We start from the raw sequence: 18,172 nt of genomic DNA, 5'->3' as shown, positions 1-18,172 counted from the left end.
GATGAACACACATCCTTAGCAAGAAGAGAAGCATGACATCGGGGCAGCACTGCAAAAGACAGTAAGGGATCCATCCACTGATGTAATGATTCCAGCAACAATTATTCTAATTTCTGTTAGTCATATGAGGACAACTTCCTACTTTCACTATATATTGCTGCTGAATCTCGTGTCTAATGACTGCTGCTGCTTTAAGGGCGGCGGGGGGTGGGGGGGAGCAATGAAACTGTAGAGCAAGGGGTGTAAGTATAAATTCTAGGCCCCAAAGAAAAATTGAAGGAGTCCTATACCCTCACCTTTACAAATACATTTCATCCTCTGGTAGTTTACTTAACAATTTGGGTAGAGTCATACTCGTGAGGACAGGAACTCAGAAGAGCCTCATGGTGCTCATTTTACAGATAAGGTTACAGACGTTTCTCAATACAGTTTTGTCAAAGGTGTGACTCCAAAGAGAAACATGTTAATTCTGGAACAAGTTTTGTGTAAAATAGTTTTCTTTAACTACCCCATAGCCTTCCTTTTTTCTTTTTTCCCTCAGCCTTCTTGTCCTCACAGAAACAAAATAATATAAGACTAAATGGAAGAAAACTTCCTACAGAATAAAACTCCCTGATGTAACTTTTCAAACGACCCCGTTTGCCTTTCCCTAGTTAGGGAGGGACCCATGTGACAGCAGTGGGGTGGAGGTCAGAGACCTACAGGGCGGGGCTTTCTCAACGGCCAGTTTAATTTGCAACTGTTTGGAAAGGTCGATCAATGAAACCCTACCCCCTCACTGGTCAGGCTACTTTTTGGCAATGGCAAATAAATTGAAATGGAACTCCCACTGAACACTTACTTACCCGTATTCTTCTGGGAAAAGCAGCCATTCCTACTTGCAAAATCAAGACAATCACAGTTGCACATTTTCCCAAATCTTTGGCTGTATTGCAATGGTTGTTTCATTTTGTAATCTCCAACTAAACATTTCCTAACCATGGATTAACAATATAGTTACTGACTGGTTTCTTTAACAGTATTTATCCAACATAACAAAATAAACTGCAATTTGTTATACTTTTTTTTTTACAAAACATTTTATAAATATTTTTACAAAATGTATACAAAGCAATTTCAAGTGAGACATACTATACAAATGAAGGTATTTAAGCAAATAAAGCCCACACCACACTGACAGTGAGTGACGCGTCCTCTTTTAAGTCAAGTCAGTCTGTAAGGCCTCCCTAATCTAACAAAGTCTACTAAATTCTTCAGAGCTAAAATAGTTCTTTTTTCGTAATTGCCAGTTTAAAATTTGCTTTATCTTTAGGCAGTACTTAAGGACACAGAAAATCAAATGCTTAATAACAAATTCACACTTTTCCACAACAACAACAGAAAAAAAAAAAAAAAGAAAATGATTTTTGTCACTGAGTACAAGTAGTTCTAAAACTTAACTTTGACTATGAACCTGAACAACTGAAAGTTGGCCGTCCGAGGCTGAGCTCTCTTACCCTTCGCCGGAGGGGGCTCGACATGCAGGTTATGACCTATGTGCACATAACCTAATCACAGGAGTAAAATGTATTTCGTAATCTTCATTTGTCATTATCTAGAGTCTTTCCTCCATAAAAAGTAAACTTACATACAAGGACATAGAAATTTACAAGTTTCATTTTGGTAAATTAGGCTCTCCATTTGCTAGACAAGTGTTAGGGCTTAAAAACCCTTTAAGGTGGTACATAGAAAAGCTAGGGTTGGGGGCGATGGGACAAGCGAGGGAAGAGGTGCGACAAATGTACACGAAACTTATCTTGTCTCTTAAGAATTCCACTGATTTTCAGTAATTAATGCAACTCATTAGCAGCCTTCATGAAGGCTTCCAGGTATAAAGTTCCACAATGAGAAGAATTTGATTAGGAGGGACCATCTTTAAGTCTTGCTAGGAATTAGGGGAGTATGAGCCCTAAGGGAAGAAAAGCCTATGAAATCGGGGGTTCAGGGCTGGGTGTTACCCGAGGGCTGCCCAAACAGAATGTTCCAACTAGCAACACCAACTTATCTTTCTAATACATTACAATAAAGGAAAAAGGGGAGATCTGCAACGTGGACATTGGCACGAATAAGGAAAAAATGGTAACCCTAAGATGGCCCAGATTTTCCAATTTCTACTGGCCAGGGGGTGGGAGTAGGGAGAAGGTTCTCTGCTTTTATGAAGACTGGCTGTCTCACAGGGTGTCTTCATATGGAGGGACAAAGGGGCACGGAGAGTATAGGTCTTCTGTTGCTGTGTTTTCTAGTAATCAGAGGCCTTTCTTTCCATCACAGGGCAATCTGGAAAATAAATGTCCAACATGATGACCAATGGGAGTCATCCCCATTCTGGGGACAGCTAGAAGCAGATCCTGGCAGCGTGTCAGAGTGGAGACCAGTGGGTGCACCTCTGAAGCCAGAGAGATAAACAGAATAAATGAGAGAGGGCATACACATAAGGGGGCGTGTGTACACGCTATAACCACAATGACCTCCGGATCTGAACAGCTCAGGCACATTCACATAAACATGTGTGACAGTACATGTCAAATACCACTATGTAGCTTTCCCAAGGACAGTACATAACTGATGGTTACAATGACATTGAGAATAAAAGTAACAACAGAAATGGGATGACCTGGGGCAGGTACAGAAGAAAGGAAACCGGGGAAAGCTCCCTGAAAAGAAATATAAATAAATAAAGCAGTAAGTCATGTTCACTAATATGAACATAGGCCGAACACAAACCATGACAGGGCATGTCCTTTGGCTCTCAAGTGGGGATCCCACACCTCAGATCTCCCCTTTCCGTGGTGGGCTGGCCGGGCACCTTTGGTTTGTCTGTGTTTTGGTAATGATTGCTCCTAGGGGCGACTACTGTTCTCAGACGACAAGAAGCATAAACAAGGCCAAAGTCCCCTTAAGGTTTCAACTGAAAAAATTACAACATCGTTTTCAAATGAAAGTGCTTTGACACTTGGCTATCTGTGGTGGGAGAGGGTGCAAAGAGAGGTTAAATGAAACAAATCCCAGAGACAAACAGAAATGTACATCATATGTTGACTATATCCAATCATAAAATGCAAAATGCTTGTTTTTTCTCAATAGTTAACATATATATGCTTTTACATATATACATATTATATTCCTCATGGCTCTATCCCGGCCTCCCCTGTACACTGTGCCATTAACTGGTTTCCATTTTCCTTTATTTAGCCTGCTGAAATGATCTCAAGTCATGTTATTAAGAACAGAGCATTGCCTAGATGAAATCCAACACGGATATGCTGAAAAAGCATGAGGTTTTGCTGCAGGAGCATCGGGAAAGCACTTGAACAATGAACAAGGAAGCCCAGCAAATGCCCTGCTTGTGTGCTACCCCCTGCACTGAGGGGTCCCTGGCAGAGCCACCAGCAACCTACTGCTCAGAGATGGCTGAAGGGGAGAACCTCGTGGTTCCCCCTCCAACAAGAAAAAACCCCCAAAAGTCAAACTTTTAAGATCAGTGGGAAATTCTTTAAAAAGTAGCTTCTATCAGTCTTATTTGATTTTCTTTAATAAGTCTATTCTTTTCAAATGACTTATGATTGTCAGAATTTTACCCAGGGCCAAGTGTACTGTGATCTCATTGAGTTACAGTATTTTTAGAAAAATAAAACAGGTAAACAAACAAAAAAAGACTAAAAGCGCTTTCAGAACACTTGAAATGTGTAGGGCCTATCAGACTGCTTTCTAACAAGGATTAATTTCACTAAAGGATCTCCCTGTAACCACGATGAGTATTGCTCTTAAACAAAGAACAGGATTGAGATTAGAAAGGATAACCTGTGATGAAAATCAAGCAGTTCTGGAGAGAGGAGACCGGTTCCATTTGCTTTTGCCAGGAAAGACTGTAACTCGTCCGGGGCGGGGTCTGGGCAGAGGGGCAGGGAACGACTGCTGCTATTAACACTCTAGAATACTATTTACAGCTGCTTCTAAAATGGAGTCAGTTTCTACAACGCCTTCACTGTGGTCCGGGATGAACTTTTCCAGGCAGTTTTCCTGCGAAGCCATTGGAGAAAAGCTGGGGAAATCCAACTCAACAGAGCCACTAATGGCGGGGCCGCTCTGGGTCTGCCGCCCAGCCTTTTTGAGTTCCAAGATATTTTTAAATGTTGTTTCCAAACTCTTAGTGAGCTGGAGATCTGGCTGGGGCTCGCCCGACCCTTTCATGATGTCTGTGTGTAAAACTTCATTCTTTGGAGAATTCCTCAGAGTTTTGTCCTGGAAGGAATTGTTACACGTCATCTCCAAGCGAGAATCTGCTAGTACACTCGAGAGTTTGCGCTCAGTACCATGATCTGGTCTGGACGAGGTTTTCTGGGGCCCTTCAGGGACGGGAGTGCACTCGCTGCCCTTCATGGAGTCTCTCCGGCTGGTTTTCTCTTCAGACGCACTCCGGTACTGAACTAAGCCCACTTTGTCAAATTTCAGTGCTCTGCCGAGGCATTCGGTTTTTTTAGAAATGTTTCCTTCCGCGGAGACCACGATGTGATTAGGCACTGGATGAAACTGGTCATGATTCACTGGGTCTGTCATGCCTGCTTTGGCTCGGTCTCTGCTTTGGGCCTTGGCCGTGAGATGGAGAGAGCTGGTTGTTTTACTGCCATGCTGGTCGCTCCTGCCAAATTGTGTCTCCTGAGCAGCTTTATCAGGTTTGAAGGAACAACAGAAATCAGCCTGAAAACCCTCTGGAGATGGGAACAAAAAGAACATTAATGAATGGAGGAGAGAGTAAGGGCAATATAACAGACCCTCAATGGGTTCAGTGCAAAGCTGTCCCGCCCCAGGCCAGCCCTCCCCACCGAGATAGTCTTTCACGTCTAAGAAGATGCAGAAGCACAATACTCGAGGGGGCATCCCATAAAAGTAATGAGGGCTGTAGGGCCACAGCCTCTAGATGAGAAGCTTAGACCTGTTTGAAAAGGTGGCTGCTTGATGACAATAGGAAAAACCGGATGGGCAAAAAACTCCACTTGACTTAATCTCTTACTGTTATTTTTAAATAGTTTTTTAAATTAACGACTGCTTTGAAACAGTCTGCAAACGAACGAAATGCTAGTATCAACCTGATTTATTTCCTTAGGGTTCAGAGCTCTAGAAGGGGGCTCTGGGAGGGTGTGGGGTATCTTTGGGTGATGGCTCTTTAGTCGCTCTAGACTCATGTGAGGGGATCTGGCATAATTAGCTGCCTTTTGCCAGGAGCACAAAACTAAGGTCGATATGGATCCAAAATGACATCTGCTTGCAGGACAGTGGGGTACGGAGGAACCGTGGCTGTGGGCAAACACTGAACAGAGCCAGGCTTGAAGAGCCAAGGACAATGGCAAGAGAAATGTGAGTAAGGACTTGGGGGAGGCGGGGTTGAACGTTACAGGGGAAGGAAGTCGGACTGTTGCCATTATGCAAGAGCAGAGAAAGTGTTAATTCTGGAAGTAATGAGAGTGAAATAGGGCTTTGCTGACATCTTTGAAACCACAACCATGAATTTGTTCACCAAATCCCAAAATAAAAGACCTAGCAGATACAGCCTTGAAATCTGAAAAGCTGATTCCATCCAGCAAACAACTGGCCATGCTGGCCCAATGCAGAGGAGAACGAGGCACCTCCCTGCCCAGGCCACGCTCGTGTCCGAGGGGCTGTGACACAAAGTAGGAGGTGTCATCCGCAAACCCAATTCACTACAAAATAACAGATTTCAGGCTCTAAGAAAAAAGTCAGAAATCTATCCTACATGATTCTTTTCTGTTTTGGAAACATGTGAGGATTCTCCTAGGTACACAGCAATTCTTTTGGACTCTCCCTTTAGGCTGAGTGCAAGGATTATATATTCTCTTTGGAAATTTCTTGAGCCACAACAAACACAAGACAGACCCTTAATCTTTAAGTATCAGAAAAGTCATGAGTAGAGTGGAAGTAAAGCCACAGGAAAATACAGCAGTCCTCAAATAACGTTTTGTTCAATGCTGTTTTCTATATCATTGATGAAAATAAAAGCCCGATTCCCTGCCAGGGTGACTGTCCATGCGGAGTTTGCACGTTCTCCCCATGTCTGCGTGGGTGTTCTCTGAGGACCTGGGTTTCCTCCCCCACCCCGAAGGCGTGAGGTGAGTGGGGCTGGGTGTCTACAGTGTCCCCGTCAGAGTGGGTGTGGGTGTGCGATGCATCCTCCCATGAAAGAGTGTCCTGTCCAGGACTGGAAGAGAATTACCTTGTTGTTATTAATCTTTCTTGAATGCAGGCATAGTTCACATTTATTTCAATGTTTAACATTAGAAGTGTTTTTGGACCTTTACTTAGAAGCTGATGTTTCTGTGATCAAAGATATGCCATAGAAAATAACATTTTTAATATCAATTAGCCTATGATAAAATTGGTTGCCTTAGAGTTCTTTTGCATAAAATCAGTTTCCAAGAAACTAGAGATGACATTAAGTGAGACCTTACTGTAATAGTCCAATATAGGGGAATGGGTTACCTAAGTATCAAAATAATGCACTAAAATTTATTAAATATTATTTTGAAGACTTTAGCAACATGATAAAAACTTCAGATGGTTAAATGGAAGAAAAAAATAGAGTAAAATTACATCTAGCATATGACACATGATTATAACTACATATAAATGATATATGCAAATGGAAACCAGAACTGGAAGAAAATTTGGCAAATAAAAACACTTCTTTTATAGGATGGTGAAGGCATGGGTAAAATCTATATTGCATTAATTGTTATAATGTTATTTGATTTAAACAATTTTAGAGGCTAGAAAAAAGTACAGAGAATTCATTTTTAAAAGGCAGAATGTGGGTCAAATCTAACATGTATACACTCACCAGGAAATTGATGGGGTGAAAGAAAAGTACTTCAATTACATTGCACTTTCATAGCTTGTGGACAGGGACCATGTTTTACTGATTTTTTTCCTCTAACGATGCCATGTATACAGTAAGATAACTCAATAATTTGCTGAGGTTTAACTGCTTCTGGGAAGGCTTCTGACTTAATTTAGTTCTCAAAAATTAGAGAATGATTGAGCAATGTAAGTTTATAATGGGGAAAAATAATCGCTAAACTGAATGTAAAATTGTAGGTTGGATTTTGTAGAATACAGACCTTTTCAGAGTATTCATATTCTGCTCTCAACTCTGGGGTTTTTCTCCCCAGAATTCATGTTCTACCTTCAGGTTTCATACCAAAGGTGGGTCAGAGAGACTCCCCGAAGGCCCACAGCTCTGCGCCACGGCGGGAGCTCTCCTCTGCCTTCACCCTCGCGTGTCTTACCAGGGTCCACAAGTGCCAGGCGCTTGTCTCGGGACAGAGACGCTCTTTCCTCCTGGTTGAACATTCTATCGATCATCACCATCTCAGCGGAGGGATTAATCCGCTGAAAATAAGAGAGTCCAGTCATTTCAGGTGCCTTTTAACAAATGCAAACATCTCCTTGCATCTTTGGAACAACTAAAGTAATCAGAAATGAGGCTTCAATGTCTAAGTTCAGTCATGTCTTATTTAGTCACATTTTTCCTTGCTACATAGGATGCATTCTTAAAAATTGTGGTTTTTGGGAAAAAGTAATTTACACATTGGTACAAAATTCAAAAAAGTACTAAAGGGGATGTGAAAAGTAAGCCTTTCTTCTTTGCCTCACCTGTGCACCTCGTCTCCCCAACTCCCTGGAGGCACCCCCACACCTAAGAGTCTGATGTACTCTTCCACAGATGTATTATGCACATTCACACAGGTATGTTCTTATTTTTTTTTTGTATTTTTTGCACATGAATGGTAGCAACAATACACACTGTTCTGGTACGTTCCTTATTTCCCCTTCTGCTGATAATATGTTAGAACTCTTTTCTTTAGAATGACCTTTTTACTTTATACTCTGCTATGTTTTAACATGTGTTTTTTATTAGGGCTTTCCTTAAAATTATTTTTTGCTGTACAGAATCAAATCTTAAATTATATCTCTGGGTCTTATTTCATATGGAAACTCATAGCAGATACAGTTTGACCAAATAAGTGGTCCTTTCCTCAAAAATGATAGTCTTGTTGATGTCTCAGAGTTTTATTTCAGAAATGGTTGTCAATGCAAGAACAACTATTTCCGACTTTGGAGGCATAATTTTAAGTAAAAATATACTGGTAAATATATATATTTTAGTAAGCACAAACACACATAATACATATTTACACTCTAATGCATATGTGTATAATGTAGTACCACTAATCCCTCACAGTACATCTCCAAAGTTGACGTCAAAATGAAAACCACTTGTAAGAGACCAATTTATAGGTTAAAGCCCATCGGATTTTAGAACTGTTTCTAAAATCTCAGAATACGTTTGGTCTCTCCATCATTTCCTGAGATATCTTACTCCTTTCTCTAATTAATTAGTGCTTTAAAATCAATTTTAGTTCCTATATGAAGTGAAGAAAATGTTCTAGAATTAGACAGTGGTGATGTTTATACAATCACGTGATTCTAAGAACCATCAAATTGTACATTTGAAAGTTAAGTGTGAATTTTAAGGCACGTTAACAATTAATTAAAGACAAGACAAAAATTAATACTAACACTGCCATCAGCTAGTCTTTTCAGATGTTACCCTGAACAATAGTCACTGGCTGTGCCCAGTCCTCTCCCACACCTGTGGGCTGGTTCGGGGCGGTACCACAGCATGTGAGTGTGGACCACGGGTCAGTCAGATGGTCCTGGTCTGCATCCTGCTGGGCTAATTGCCCTACAAACTTACTGGCTATACGATCTTGGGCGAATTACTTAACCAAAGCCCTAGGTTCCTTATTTATACAGGAACAACCACAATAGCACTGATGGTGAGGGACCATGTACAGTGCAGTATTTGTTAGCTGCTGTTAGCAGTAGTAACAGTCAAGTGTAAGGTTTTCCACAAACTTAAGTATCTGTGCCTTTTAAACTATGCCAGGAAAATGTAGTTCCCTGGAGTTTTTCTCTCTGATTTGGTAGCTGTGACCTGTAGAGTTTAATAAACAAATATGCTTGGGAGCAGAATTTTACCATGGCGTCTTCCAGGAGCAGGCATCTGTATTTGTTAAGCATAGCTTGGGTCCTTTTTAGGAGCTGAGTGGCAACTGTTTCAAATTCATTGTCAACTTGAAAGAGAGAGAGAGAGAAATAGTAAGAGAGTGCAAATCACCCACTCAGTCTTTCATTTCTTAGGACTGAAATGCATTATTCCATTGTTCATACATGTCTTATCTGTGGCAATTTTCTCAGATTAGCTTTTCTGGGATTAAACATCATGCTTCTGCACTGCTTTCCCTCCCTGTCCACTGCTATGTGATCATGGAAACTCATTTCAATATTAGCTTATAATAACTTTTATCAAGAAGCCAAAAATGTAATATTTTTAACATCACCTATAAAAGTAAACCATATTACAAAGACAAGCAACAAATGTCAAGCCTCCAGTCTTTTCCAACAGGCTGAAAAACTAAAACAGTTGAAACAATGAAGTCCTACTGTCTGGGCTGGGCAGACCAGTTTTATCTAATGACACACAGTAGTTCAAGATATCTTGCAGGTCACGGTGCTGTGGCTCTGCCTTTGTCTGCTGGTCTCCAAAGGTCTCACATTTTCTACCTCACTTTTCTCAGATTCTTCATATCTCTGTTCAATTCTGGGTCTGCACCTTATTCCCTGGACCTCCCGGGGAAGCTCAGAGTGCACTGAGATCATGACACTCAGATCGGAGACCCCGGCCAGGGGAGGAAGGCTGGCGGCAGCTCCGGGAAGGGCCAAAGCAGTGGAGGGGTCTGGCAGAGGCAAGGCCCGGGAGTGGGGGCGGGAAGGAGGGCAGCACTAAGCCACGCAGCTGGGAGAGGCGGAAGGGCCACGCATGAGAATGGGCTGAGTTCTACATTGGGATAAGGAGTCCTTATCCTTAACCTTTTTTTGGCCAGTTTCTTGACATACAGCAATGTCTTGGACTGACTTTGGGACCTCAAGGAGTGCTTCTGGGGGCTGAAGGATCGATCTAACTCATAAAACTGGTATTAAGAGCTAAGGGCATGCATTCTGTCTAAACACAAGGACTATGCCTAAGTCATTGCGAGCGCCTGCTTCAGAGCCATCCCACTTGCAGCCACCGTTCCAAACAATGCTTTCAATTCATTGCCCCCCAAATTTGCCCATTAAAGACTCTGACGTTGGGGTACCCACCACAGAATATGGAGAAGAATAAGTCACAATCCTAAATGTGGACCGGGAAACGGAGTAAACAGAGAACAAGTTAGGTCTGTGGTTAAAAATGATAACCTGGCTACCAGGTGGGGGCTCTGAGCTCTCACTCTCCTGTGGGGCACCCTCAGAGGGGGCCTGGCGTCAGAAGGCCTCTGGGGTTACAGTCTGATTACCTTTCGTCAAGTCCTCCTCAGTGGGCATGGAGCCCTGGCACACGTGGTAGGAGAGCAGCCTCTGCACCGCGTCACTTAGTGACTGGAACTGACTTTTATCAGGCGTCACAGCATGGGCTTGGTCCCTCTGCAGCTGCTGGAGGACGCTGTAAAAGAGGGACTGCATGTCAGTGAGAGGCGTGTTAAGAAACTGCATCCTCTGTACGCAAAGAGAGAAAGACACACACGATTGTTCTTCTTTACAGGATAGCAGTTGTGTTTTTCTTCAGTTTTATACCTTGTATACTAGGGTGGGTTTAGGGTTCGTTCTAACCATCTCCACAATGGACTCACACTGTGGCCCTGGCGTCAAAAGCCCAGTGTTCCCACCAACCTTGTGGGGGCTCACACACCTTGGCAATGCCTGAGCATCTAAGGCCAACTAAGCTTATGCTAACATTTCTGTTCTGAACATAGGAGCTTATCAAACCATGTTTCTGGCCAACCAAAGAGGATGTGGTATGCTAGAAAGGCAAAAAACTCTTCTCCTTTAGAACAAAAGAGTAAACAGTAGCTCAAACTACATTTGAGATATTATAGGTCCTGATGGAGACAAGCTATAGGAAAAGACTGTCAAAGTATATTTTTTAAAATATTACATATATCATATAACCTGACTTCTGTTGTATATGTATTAAAGGTTAGGAACCTAGAGAAATGTTCAAAACGGGTCATTTCCAAGGTCACTCACAAAGCTCCCTTAGTTAGTTGTTTTGCAGCAGGCCTCTTCTGTCCTCCTGAATGACCATCCACCTAAACACAAAACATACCTCTTAGTATTCCGTTTTGGTGAAAAAATAAGCAGAATAGTTCCGACTGGTGTGGCTCAGTGGGTTGAGCGCCAACCTGTAAACCAAAATGCTGCTGGTTCAATTCCCAGTCAGGGCTCATGCCTGGGTTGTGGGCGTGCAAGAGGCAGCTGATCCCTGATTCTATCATTTCTTTTGCACATCAGTGTTCCTCTCCCCTCCCTTCTCTCTAAAAGTGAATAAAGTCTTTAAAAAAGACAAAAGAAGAAAATAAGCAGAATACAGACACATCTTTTGAATACTTTCAAATCCCCATCAAGAGCATACTCTATGAATGTAGAATTTGACCTGCTAAAAAATTAAACAAGCAAGCCTACAGACTCATGTAGTGAAGTTGCACTGTGTCAAGATTACAGAAATATGTGCTATCAGTTCTGTGGAAGGACTCAGATTGGACCTTAAAGCCTGACCCCAACTCCCTCTACAAATGCATCATTATACTTTTGAAGAAGTATATTTGTGGATACCAATGCCATGAACATCTGAAAATTCAGTAGATATTACCTAATTCATTTTCTGAGGTAAATAAGGGAACAAACATTTTTGAGCTCCCGTTTCATACAATCAGGTGTGTAATCTAGTAGGCATTTCTCTATCACATTAAGGAAACAAGTACGCCCACATGAGAACCTGAGAACTGAACCAGTACCTGCAGTGAGTGGTCCAGGCAGGCACAGATTATAGCAAGTTTCATTAAACTACTAATTGCTAAGTTTGATGGAGAAGTAACTAAGGCCTTAGCACAAAGATTTTCAATGTTTTTCATCTCATGGTACATACAAATAAACTAATTAGCAAATTCTACAGCACACCAAAAAATAAATTTTTTGCTGATCTGAAAAAAAAAAATAGGTATAATTTTGGGGACTTCTGGCCAAGGTGGACATGTAGGTAGATATATTTTTGCCTCCTCAAACAACCAAAAGAAGGACAACAAATTTAAAAACAAAAAATAACCAGAACTGCCAGAAAATCAAACTGTATAGAAGTCTGACAACCAAGGAGTTAAAGAAGAAACATTCATCCAGGAAGGTAGGAGGGGCGGAGACGGGCAGCCCCAGCGGAGAGGATGGGTGGCAAGGCAGTGGCTGGCGGTCCGGGTGGTCCCACATTTCCATGCAGATAAAAAAGGAGGAACAGCTGGGGAGTAAGACAGACCATACAATCCAGGGTTCCAGTGTGGGAAAAGAAAGCCTAAAAACCTCTAAAGGTAAAAACCAGTGGGTGTTGTTGTGGCGGCAGGAGAAATTCCCAGCCTCACAGGGGAGTTCGTTGGAGAGACCCATGGGGTCCTAGAGCGTGCACAAGTCCACCCACCAGGGAATCAGCACTAGAAGGGCTCAATTTGCTTGTGGGTAGCGGGGGAAGTGACTGAAAGCTGGCTAAGAGCCAAGCAAGAGGCATTGTTCCCTCTCGGACCCTCCCCCACAGACAGCATCACATGCAGCGACCTGGGTTGCCCTACCCTGGTGAATACCTAAGGCTCCACCCATTCCAATGTAACAGGTGCACTGAGACAAAGAATATGGTCCAAATGAAAGAAGAGATCAAAACTCCAAAAATGGAACTGAGCGATGAACAGATAGCCAACCTATCAGATACAGAGTTCAAAACACTGGTAATCAAGATGCTCACTGAATTGGTTGAGTATGGTCACAAAATGGAGGAAAAGGTGAAGGCTATGCAAAGTGAAATAAAGAAAACTATACCTACAACCAAGAGTAAAGGAAAGGAAACTGAGGCTCAAATCAATGATTGGGAGCAGAAGGAAGACATAAACATTCAACCAGAACAGAATGAAGAAACAAGAATTCACAAAAATGAGGAGAGGCTTAGGAACCCCTGGGACAACTTTAAACGATCCAACATCCGAACCATAGGGGAGCCAGAATGAGAAGAAGAAGAGCAAGAAATTGAAAATTTATTTGAAAAAAGAATGAAGGAGAACTTCCCCAATCTGGCCAAGGAAATAGACTTTCAGGAGATCCAGGAAGCTCAGAGAGTCCCAAAGAAGGTGGACCCAAGGAAGCACACACCAAGGCACATCATAATTAAGTTACTTACCCAAGATTAAAGATAAGGAGAATCTTAAAAGGAGCAAGAGAAAAGGAGACAGTTATCTACAAAGGAGTTCCCATAAGACTATCAGTTGATTTATCAAAAGAAACCTTGAAGGCAAGAAGGGGCTGGTAAGAAATATTCAAAGTCATGAAAAGCAAGGACCTACTTCCAAGATTACTCTCTCCAGCAAAGCTATCATTTGGAATGGAAGGGCAGATAATGTGCTTCCCAGATAAGGTAAAGTTAAAGGAGTTCATCATCATCAAGCCCTTATTGTATGAAATGTTAAAGGAACTTATCTAAGAAAAAGAAGATCAAAAACTATGAACAGTAAAATGGGGGAGGGGGAGAAGAATGGGGGAAAAGGTACAGGGAATAAGCAGCATAAATAGTAGGTACAAAATAGGCAGGGGGAGGTTAAGAGTAGTGTAGGAAATGGAGAAGCCAAAGAACTTATATGTATGACTCATGGACATGAACTGAGGGGGGGAATTTTGGAGGATGGGGTGGTGTAGGGTGGCGGAGATTAAAGGGGAAAAAAAAGGGACAACTGTAATAGAATAATCAATAAAATAGATATTAAAAAATAGGTATAATTTTGAGTCATTCAATAGCTGAATGGCTATTGTTGTGTTAGCTGTTCTCATATTTTTATTTGACAATCTAAGGGAAAAGAGATCAGTGCCCCTGACTAAACAGTTAGGTACTATGTTTTAAAAATTCTTGTGACACACCAGTGAGAATTGCTGCCTTAGTAAGCTTGAAAACCAAACATTTTTCCCCTTCCTTTTCATTTTTTAAAAGATTTTATTTATTTAATATTTTTTTTAGAGAGAGAGGAAGAAAGGGAGAAAAACACTGATGTATGAGAGAAACATTGATTGGTTGCCTCTTGTATATCCCCAACTGGGGACCTGGCCCACAACTGAGGCATGTGCCCTGACCGGGAATCAAACTAGCAACCTTTCAGTTTGCAGGATGATGCCCAACCCACTCTGCCACACAAGTCAGGATTCCCCTTCATTTTTAGGTCAGTGGTTGAGTTAAAAGACCATAAGGACTACTTCATACATTCCTGGTTGTTACTGCAGAAAAACAAAATTTCTCAGTATGTGGAACAGATCTACTTTTGATATGATAATAAGTGATATCACACAGTAAACTATATGTTTTGAGTGCCTACTATGCGTTGGCACTCAACTGCTAATATATTATTAACTCATGAAAAAATGATAGAATTGTAAACTTGTGAGAAACAGAATAGACACATTCATCCTACGGACATTAACAACAAGACCTGGACCACTGGGAAGGTCTTCAGTGAACACACTTTTGTGGACACACAGGTACTGGGCTGACTGCGTAGACAATGCTGGGCAGCAACAATGAAGCAGAAGATGACAACTACATTTTCTTTCAATTACACTAAACTGTAAGAAGCAGCCACGTAAGCTGTGTTTTACCTGCACAGTGGGCTGGCCAGGAGATGATCCAACTTTTTCCTGCTGTGGTTGTGTGGTTCCTAAGGACGCTGGTATAACTTTACTTCCAGAATCCTGCCCTATTAGAATTAACACATAAGACAATGTTCAACAGAAACAGTAAATCAGGCCCGTTGTATAACCAGAGACTCCAATGTTTACAGATTATGGAACATTACAAAAGGGATTTCTTTATCATGGATGCTTGATGTGAGGAAGGAGAGCAGAAAGTACATTTATCTATAAAAGCTCTAGAGGCAGAGGTAAGGGTTACTAAAGCCTATTTAGGTAGTAAGTAGAAATAAATAAATAAAAGCTGTCAATGCTGCAGTTTCAAATTACATAAGTTCTGAGGAACAGGCCTCAAGTCAGAAATCTGTCCATATTACCAACACCAAAAATACTCGCAACTTAAGAAAAGGGAGGCCCAAATAGGGGACTGACTCGGAGTGTCCATGGTTTTGTCTTTCTAGTACTTATGGAGCAATGAAGGTGCTCAAAGCTTTAAAAAAAAAGGGAAGACAAAGCCCACAGCATTTTTAGTTTCAGGGGGATTCTAAACACACATATATAAAGCAACATGAGGGCATGAAAACTGAACCAGTACCTTCAATTACAAAGTCACCTGTGCCATATAATACTAATTTTGTTTCTAGCAGCACAGTTTTTTTAATATAATTTAATGTGTCATAACAGTTAGAAGTGCTTTTTGCTTGCTTAGCAGTATATAAAATAATGCTACAGATGCAACGTGGAAAGGATACAGAAAAAAATGATCAGGGTAGATGCGAGACTGAGTCAGAAAGATGGCAGGCAGAATGACAGACGCGAGAAGAGTGTCCTTGGGTGTTGGGGGGACAGGGACAAGCTGGGGAGGCGTCTGACCTGGCAGTGCAGTGCTCAAGAGGCCAGGAACCTGCGCTGGCCTCAGGCCATCGGGGGTCTTGGAAGCAGAAATGGGCGATGTCTGATTCAAACATTTTTTCTGAGTCTGTGAAAAATATTACCAAGGTGGAAAAATTAATGTCATGACTAAAAGTTTGAATAGATTAAAATGCCAACCAAACCCATTAATGCCTACCTGACATCACCTTCAGGTTAGATGACAAGACAAAACAAATGTTTTAAAACATTATTGTCCTATCACTTTGGAAGAATTGCAAGGGCACCATGTAAGACCTGCAGGCACACTGACCTTTTTGGACACTGTTCAGTAGGGAGCTGAGTTGCACCAGATGCTCGCTTGCTCACGGGACAGTGTGCGTGGTGCTCAGACCCAAAGGCTGGGTCAGGAACTCAGTTCCCTTCCCTGGTAATTATATATCATACCTGCAAGGATTATGACCCTGACTGTCATCTCTGCGCGGTGTCTGTACCAACTCTGAGCACCTGGTGTGGGTCCAAGCACCAACCCCGACTCTACTGTCAACACTCACTGTGCCTTCTGTGTAGATGCTCTGCAGCACGTGGCAGCCCTGCTGTCTGAGCTGTCTCTAGTTTGCACCATGGCCACATCGGGTGGCATGTCACTGGGAAATGTGAACTCAACTGAATATTAGCCTAAGCAAATATTATTAGAAAAATTAATCTGATACTTAAACTGTTGTGTACTTCTTTTCTATAAATGAGGAAGATGACTTGGATGATATTTAAGGACTACCAAGTTTCTTTTCATTCTTAAAAAACCTGTTATCTCTATAATCATTTAAGGTAAGACGATAAAGGGCTTTTAAATTATTTTTCATTTTTAATCCTCTTTGTCATTACTAATTCATAATACCTTAGGTTTTCAGAGTTTTTTCCTTCAATTTTACATTTTGTATAGTAGATTTAGAGTTTAGTCTAACCTTTTCCATGGGGGCTTTAAACTTTGACTTTGATCTAAGTGAAATGTTCTTACCAACCACCCATTTGTGTGTGATACGGATCTTGGCAATGCCTGACCCACTCAGCTCATGTTAATTCTGTTCTAAACAATTAATTATGTATTTGGTTCATTTTTCTAATATAAACATGGAGAGGGATGGGACCTCACCCACCAATGACTGGAAGAGGTCTTTACAAAGGCGGAAATGGTCCCCTTGTTCATCCTTCCATCAGCAGGGAAGGTCAAACCTACACCAGTCTAGATAGACAGGCAATGACTTCTTGGTAAGAAAACCCTGAGGGGAAAATTTTCCAGTTTTCATAGCATTTGCCCTAGAATGTAACTCCACACTCTCCCACCACAGGGAATCTCTTCACACAGAGGACACCCGTGTTGTGGAGGGGCCTGGGACAAACAGTGAACACTAAGTATTTCCAGGGGATGAACACTAACGGCCACTTTGAAGAAAAAAACAAACAGATAAAAGAAAAACATAGTTCAACAGGGCAAGGCAACACATTAGGTGGGACCTGGAAATAACTAGATCAACAGATGAATAAAAAACCAGAATTATTATGTTCAAATGACTAAAGTCCTTACAGCAATGTGGCCAGTACGTGACATTTGGAATTTCTTTCAATATGCCTGGTTCACGTGAAACAGAAGATTTATCATTCTTACCACTTCAAAGCACACACTTTTTTGTTTTGATGAAATGATCTCCCACCTTATTTATCAGACATAACCTGGAATGACTCTTACTATTAAACAGACCCATGAAACAAAATCCATGCATATGTTAAATAGTAAAACTATTAAGAAAATCAAGGAAGAGCTCTCCATAAAAGCCCGGAGAAGGGTTGAGATTGGGGAGGCAGACCGAGGCAGGTGGTTTCTGGCGGTGCCGGTAATACTTTATTCCTTGAGTAGTGACATGGATGGGTATTTGCACTTGTGTTTCATGCATTTTTTTCTACGTGTGCTCTATTTCACAATACAGAAGAATAAAACGGAAAAAAACAAAAACAATCTAGCAAGTGTCTCCTAGTCCCCTTGCCAGTACGTGCGGGCATTGAGCGCTGGCGTTCGTGCGCTGTCATTCTCCAACTGCTGTCTGTGCTCCTCACTGTACCCCTTCCCCTGGGACTAGCACAATCAATCCAACCATTACACTGTGGGGGAAACAGAGGGCGGGTAGGGCCAGGGTGGCGGTAGAATTGGAATCCATTGGGGAACTTGATCTGGCCCCTACACTGGAATCGCCTTGATTCACCAGGGCTGCATGTTTGGTAAGCTTTGCTCTGTCTCCAGAAGTGCACTGGCGGCTCCCAGTCCACTGATTTTCAGGGCAGGGCTTTTGTCTGTCTGGTTCACTGCTGTATCCCCAGCATCAGAACAGGGCCTGGCACCAGAGTGAACACAGAGTAAATAGTTGTTAAATAAAAATGAGTGACGAGCATT

The 18,172-nt window shown here is 41.9% G+C and overlaps 1 protein-coding gene across 2 annotated transcripts in view; it reads right to left on the bottom strand.

The window, feature by feature from the left end:
* Positions 1–1,050: 1,050 nt before the first annotated feature.
* BICRAL (BICRA like chromatin remodeling complex associated protein) overlaps positions 1,051–18,172 on the bottom strand; it is a 96,640-nt gene continuing 79,518 nt past the window's right edge. For both annotated transcript variants that reach the window (XM_054569368.1, XM_054569367.1), the window contains exons 7-13: positions 15,730–15,835; positions 14,827–14,924; positions 11,185–11,246; positions 10,455–10,600; positions 9,097–9,191; positions 7,341–7,443; positions 1,051–4,748 (exon numbers count right to left, since the gene is read on the bottom strand). In XM_054569368.1, coding sequence (XP_054425343.1) covers positions 3,961–4,748; positions 7,341–7,443; positions 9,097–9,191; positions 10,455–10,600; positions 11,185–11,246; positions 14,827–14,924; positions 15,730–15,835 — 1,398 coding nt within the window. In that variant the 3' untranslated portion in view covers positions 1,051–3,960. The remainder of the gene's footprint in view (positions 4,749–7,340; positions 7,444–9,096; positions 9,192–10,454; positions 10,601–11,184; positions 11,247–14,826; positions 14,925–15,729; positions 15,836–18,172) is intronic.

Source organism: Pteronotus mesoamericanus, unplaced genomic scaffold, assembly GCF_021234165.1.
Source record: "Pteronotus mesoamericanus isolate MK-2021 breed Mesoamerican mustached bat unplaced genomic scaffold, CSHL_Meso_final contig_20, whole genome shotgun sequence".
In the NCBI taxonomy this organism is placed as follows: domain Eukaryota; kingdom Metazoa; phylum Chordata; class Mammalia; order Chiroptera; family Mormoopidae; genus Pteronotus; species Pteronotus mesoamericanus.
This window is presented reverse-complemented; position numbering and strand designations above follow the sequence as displayed.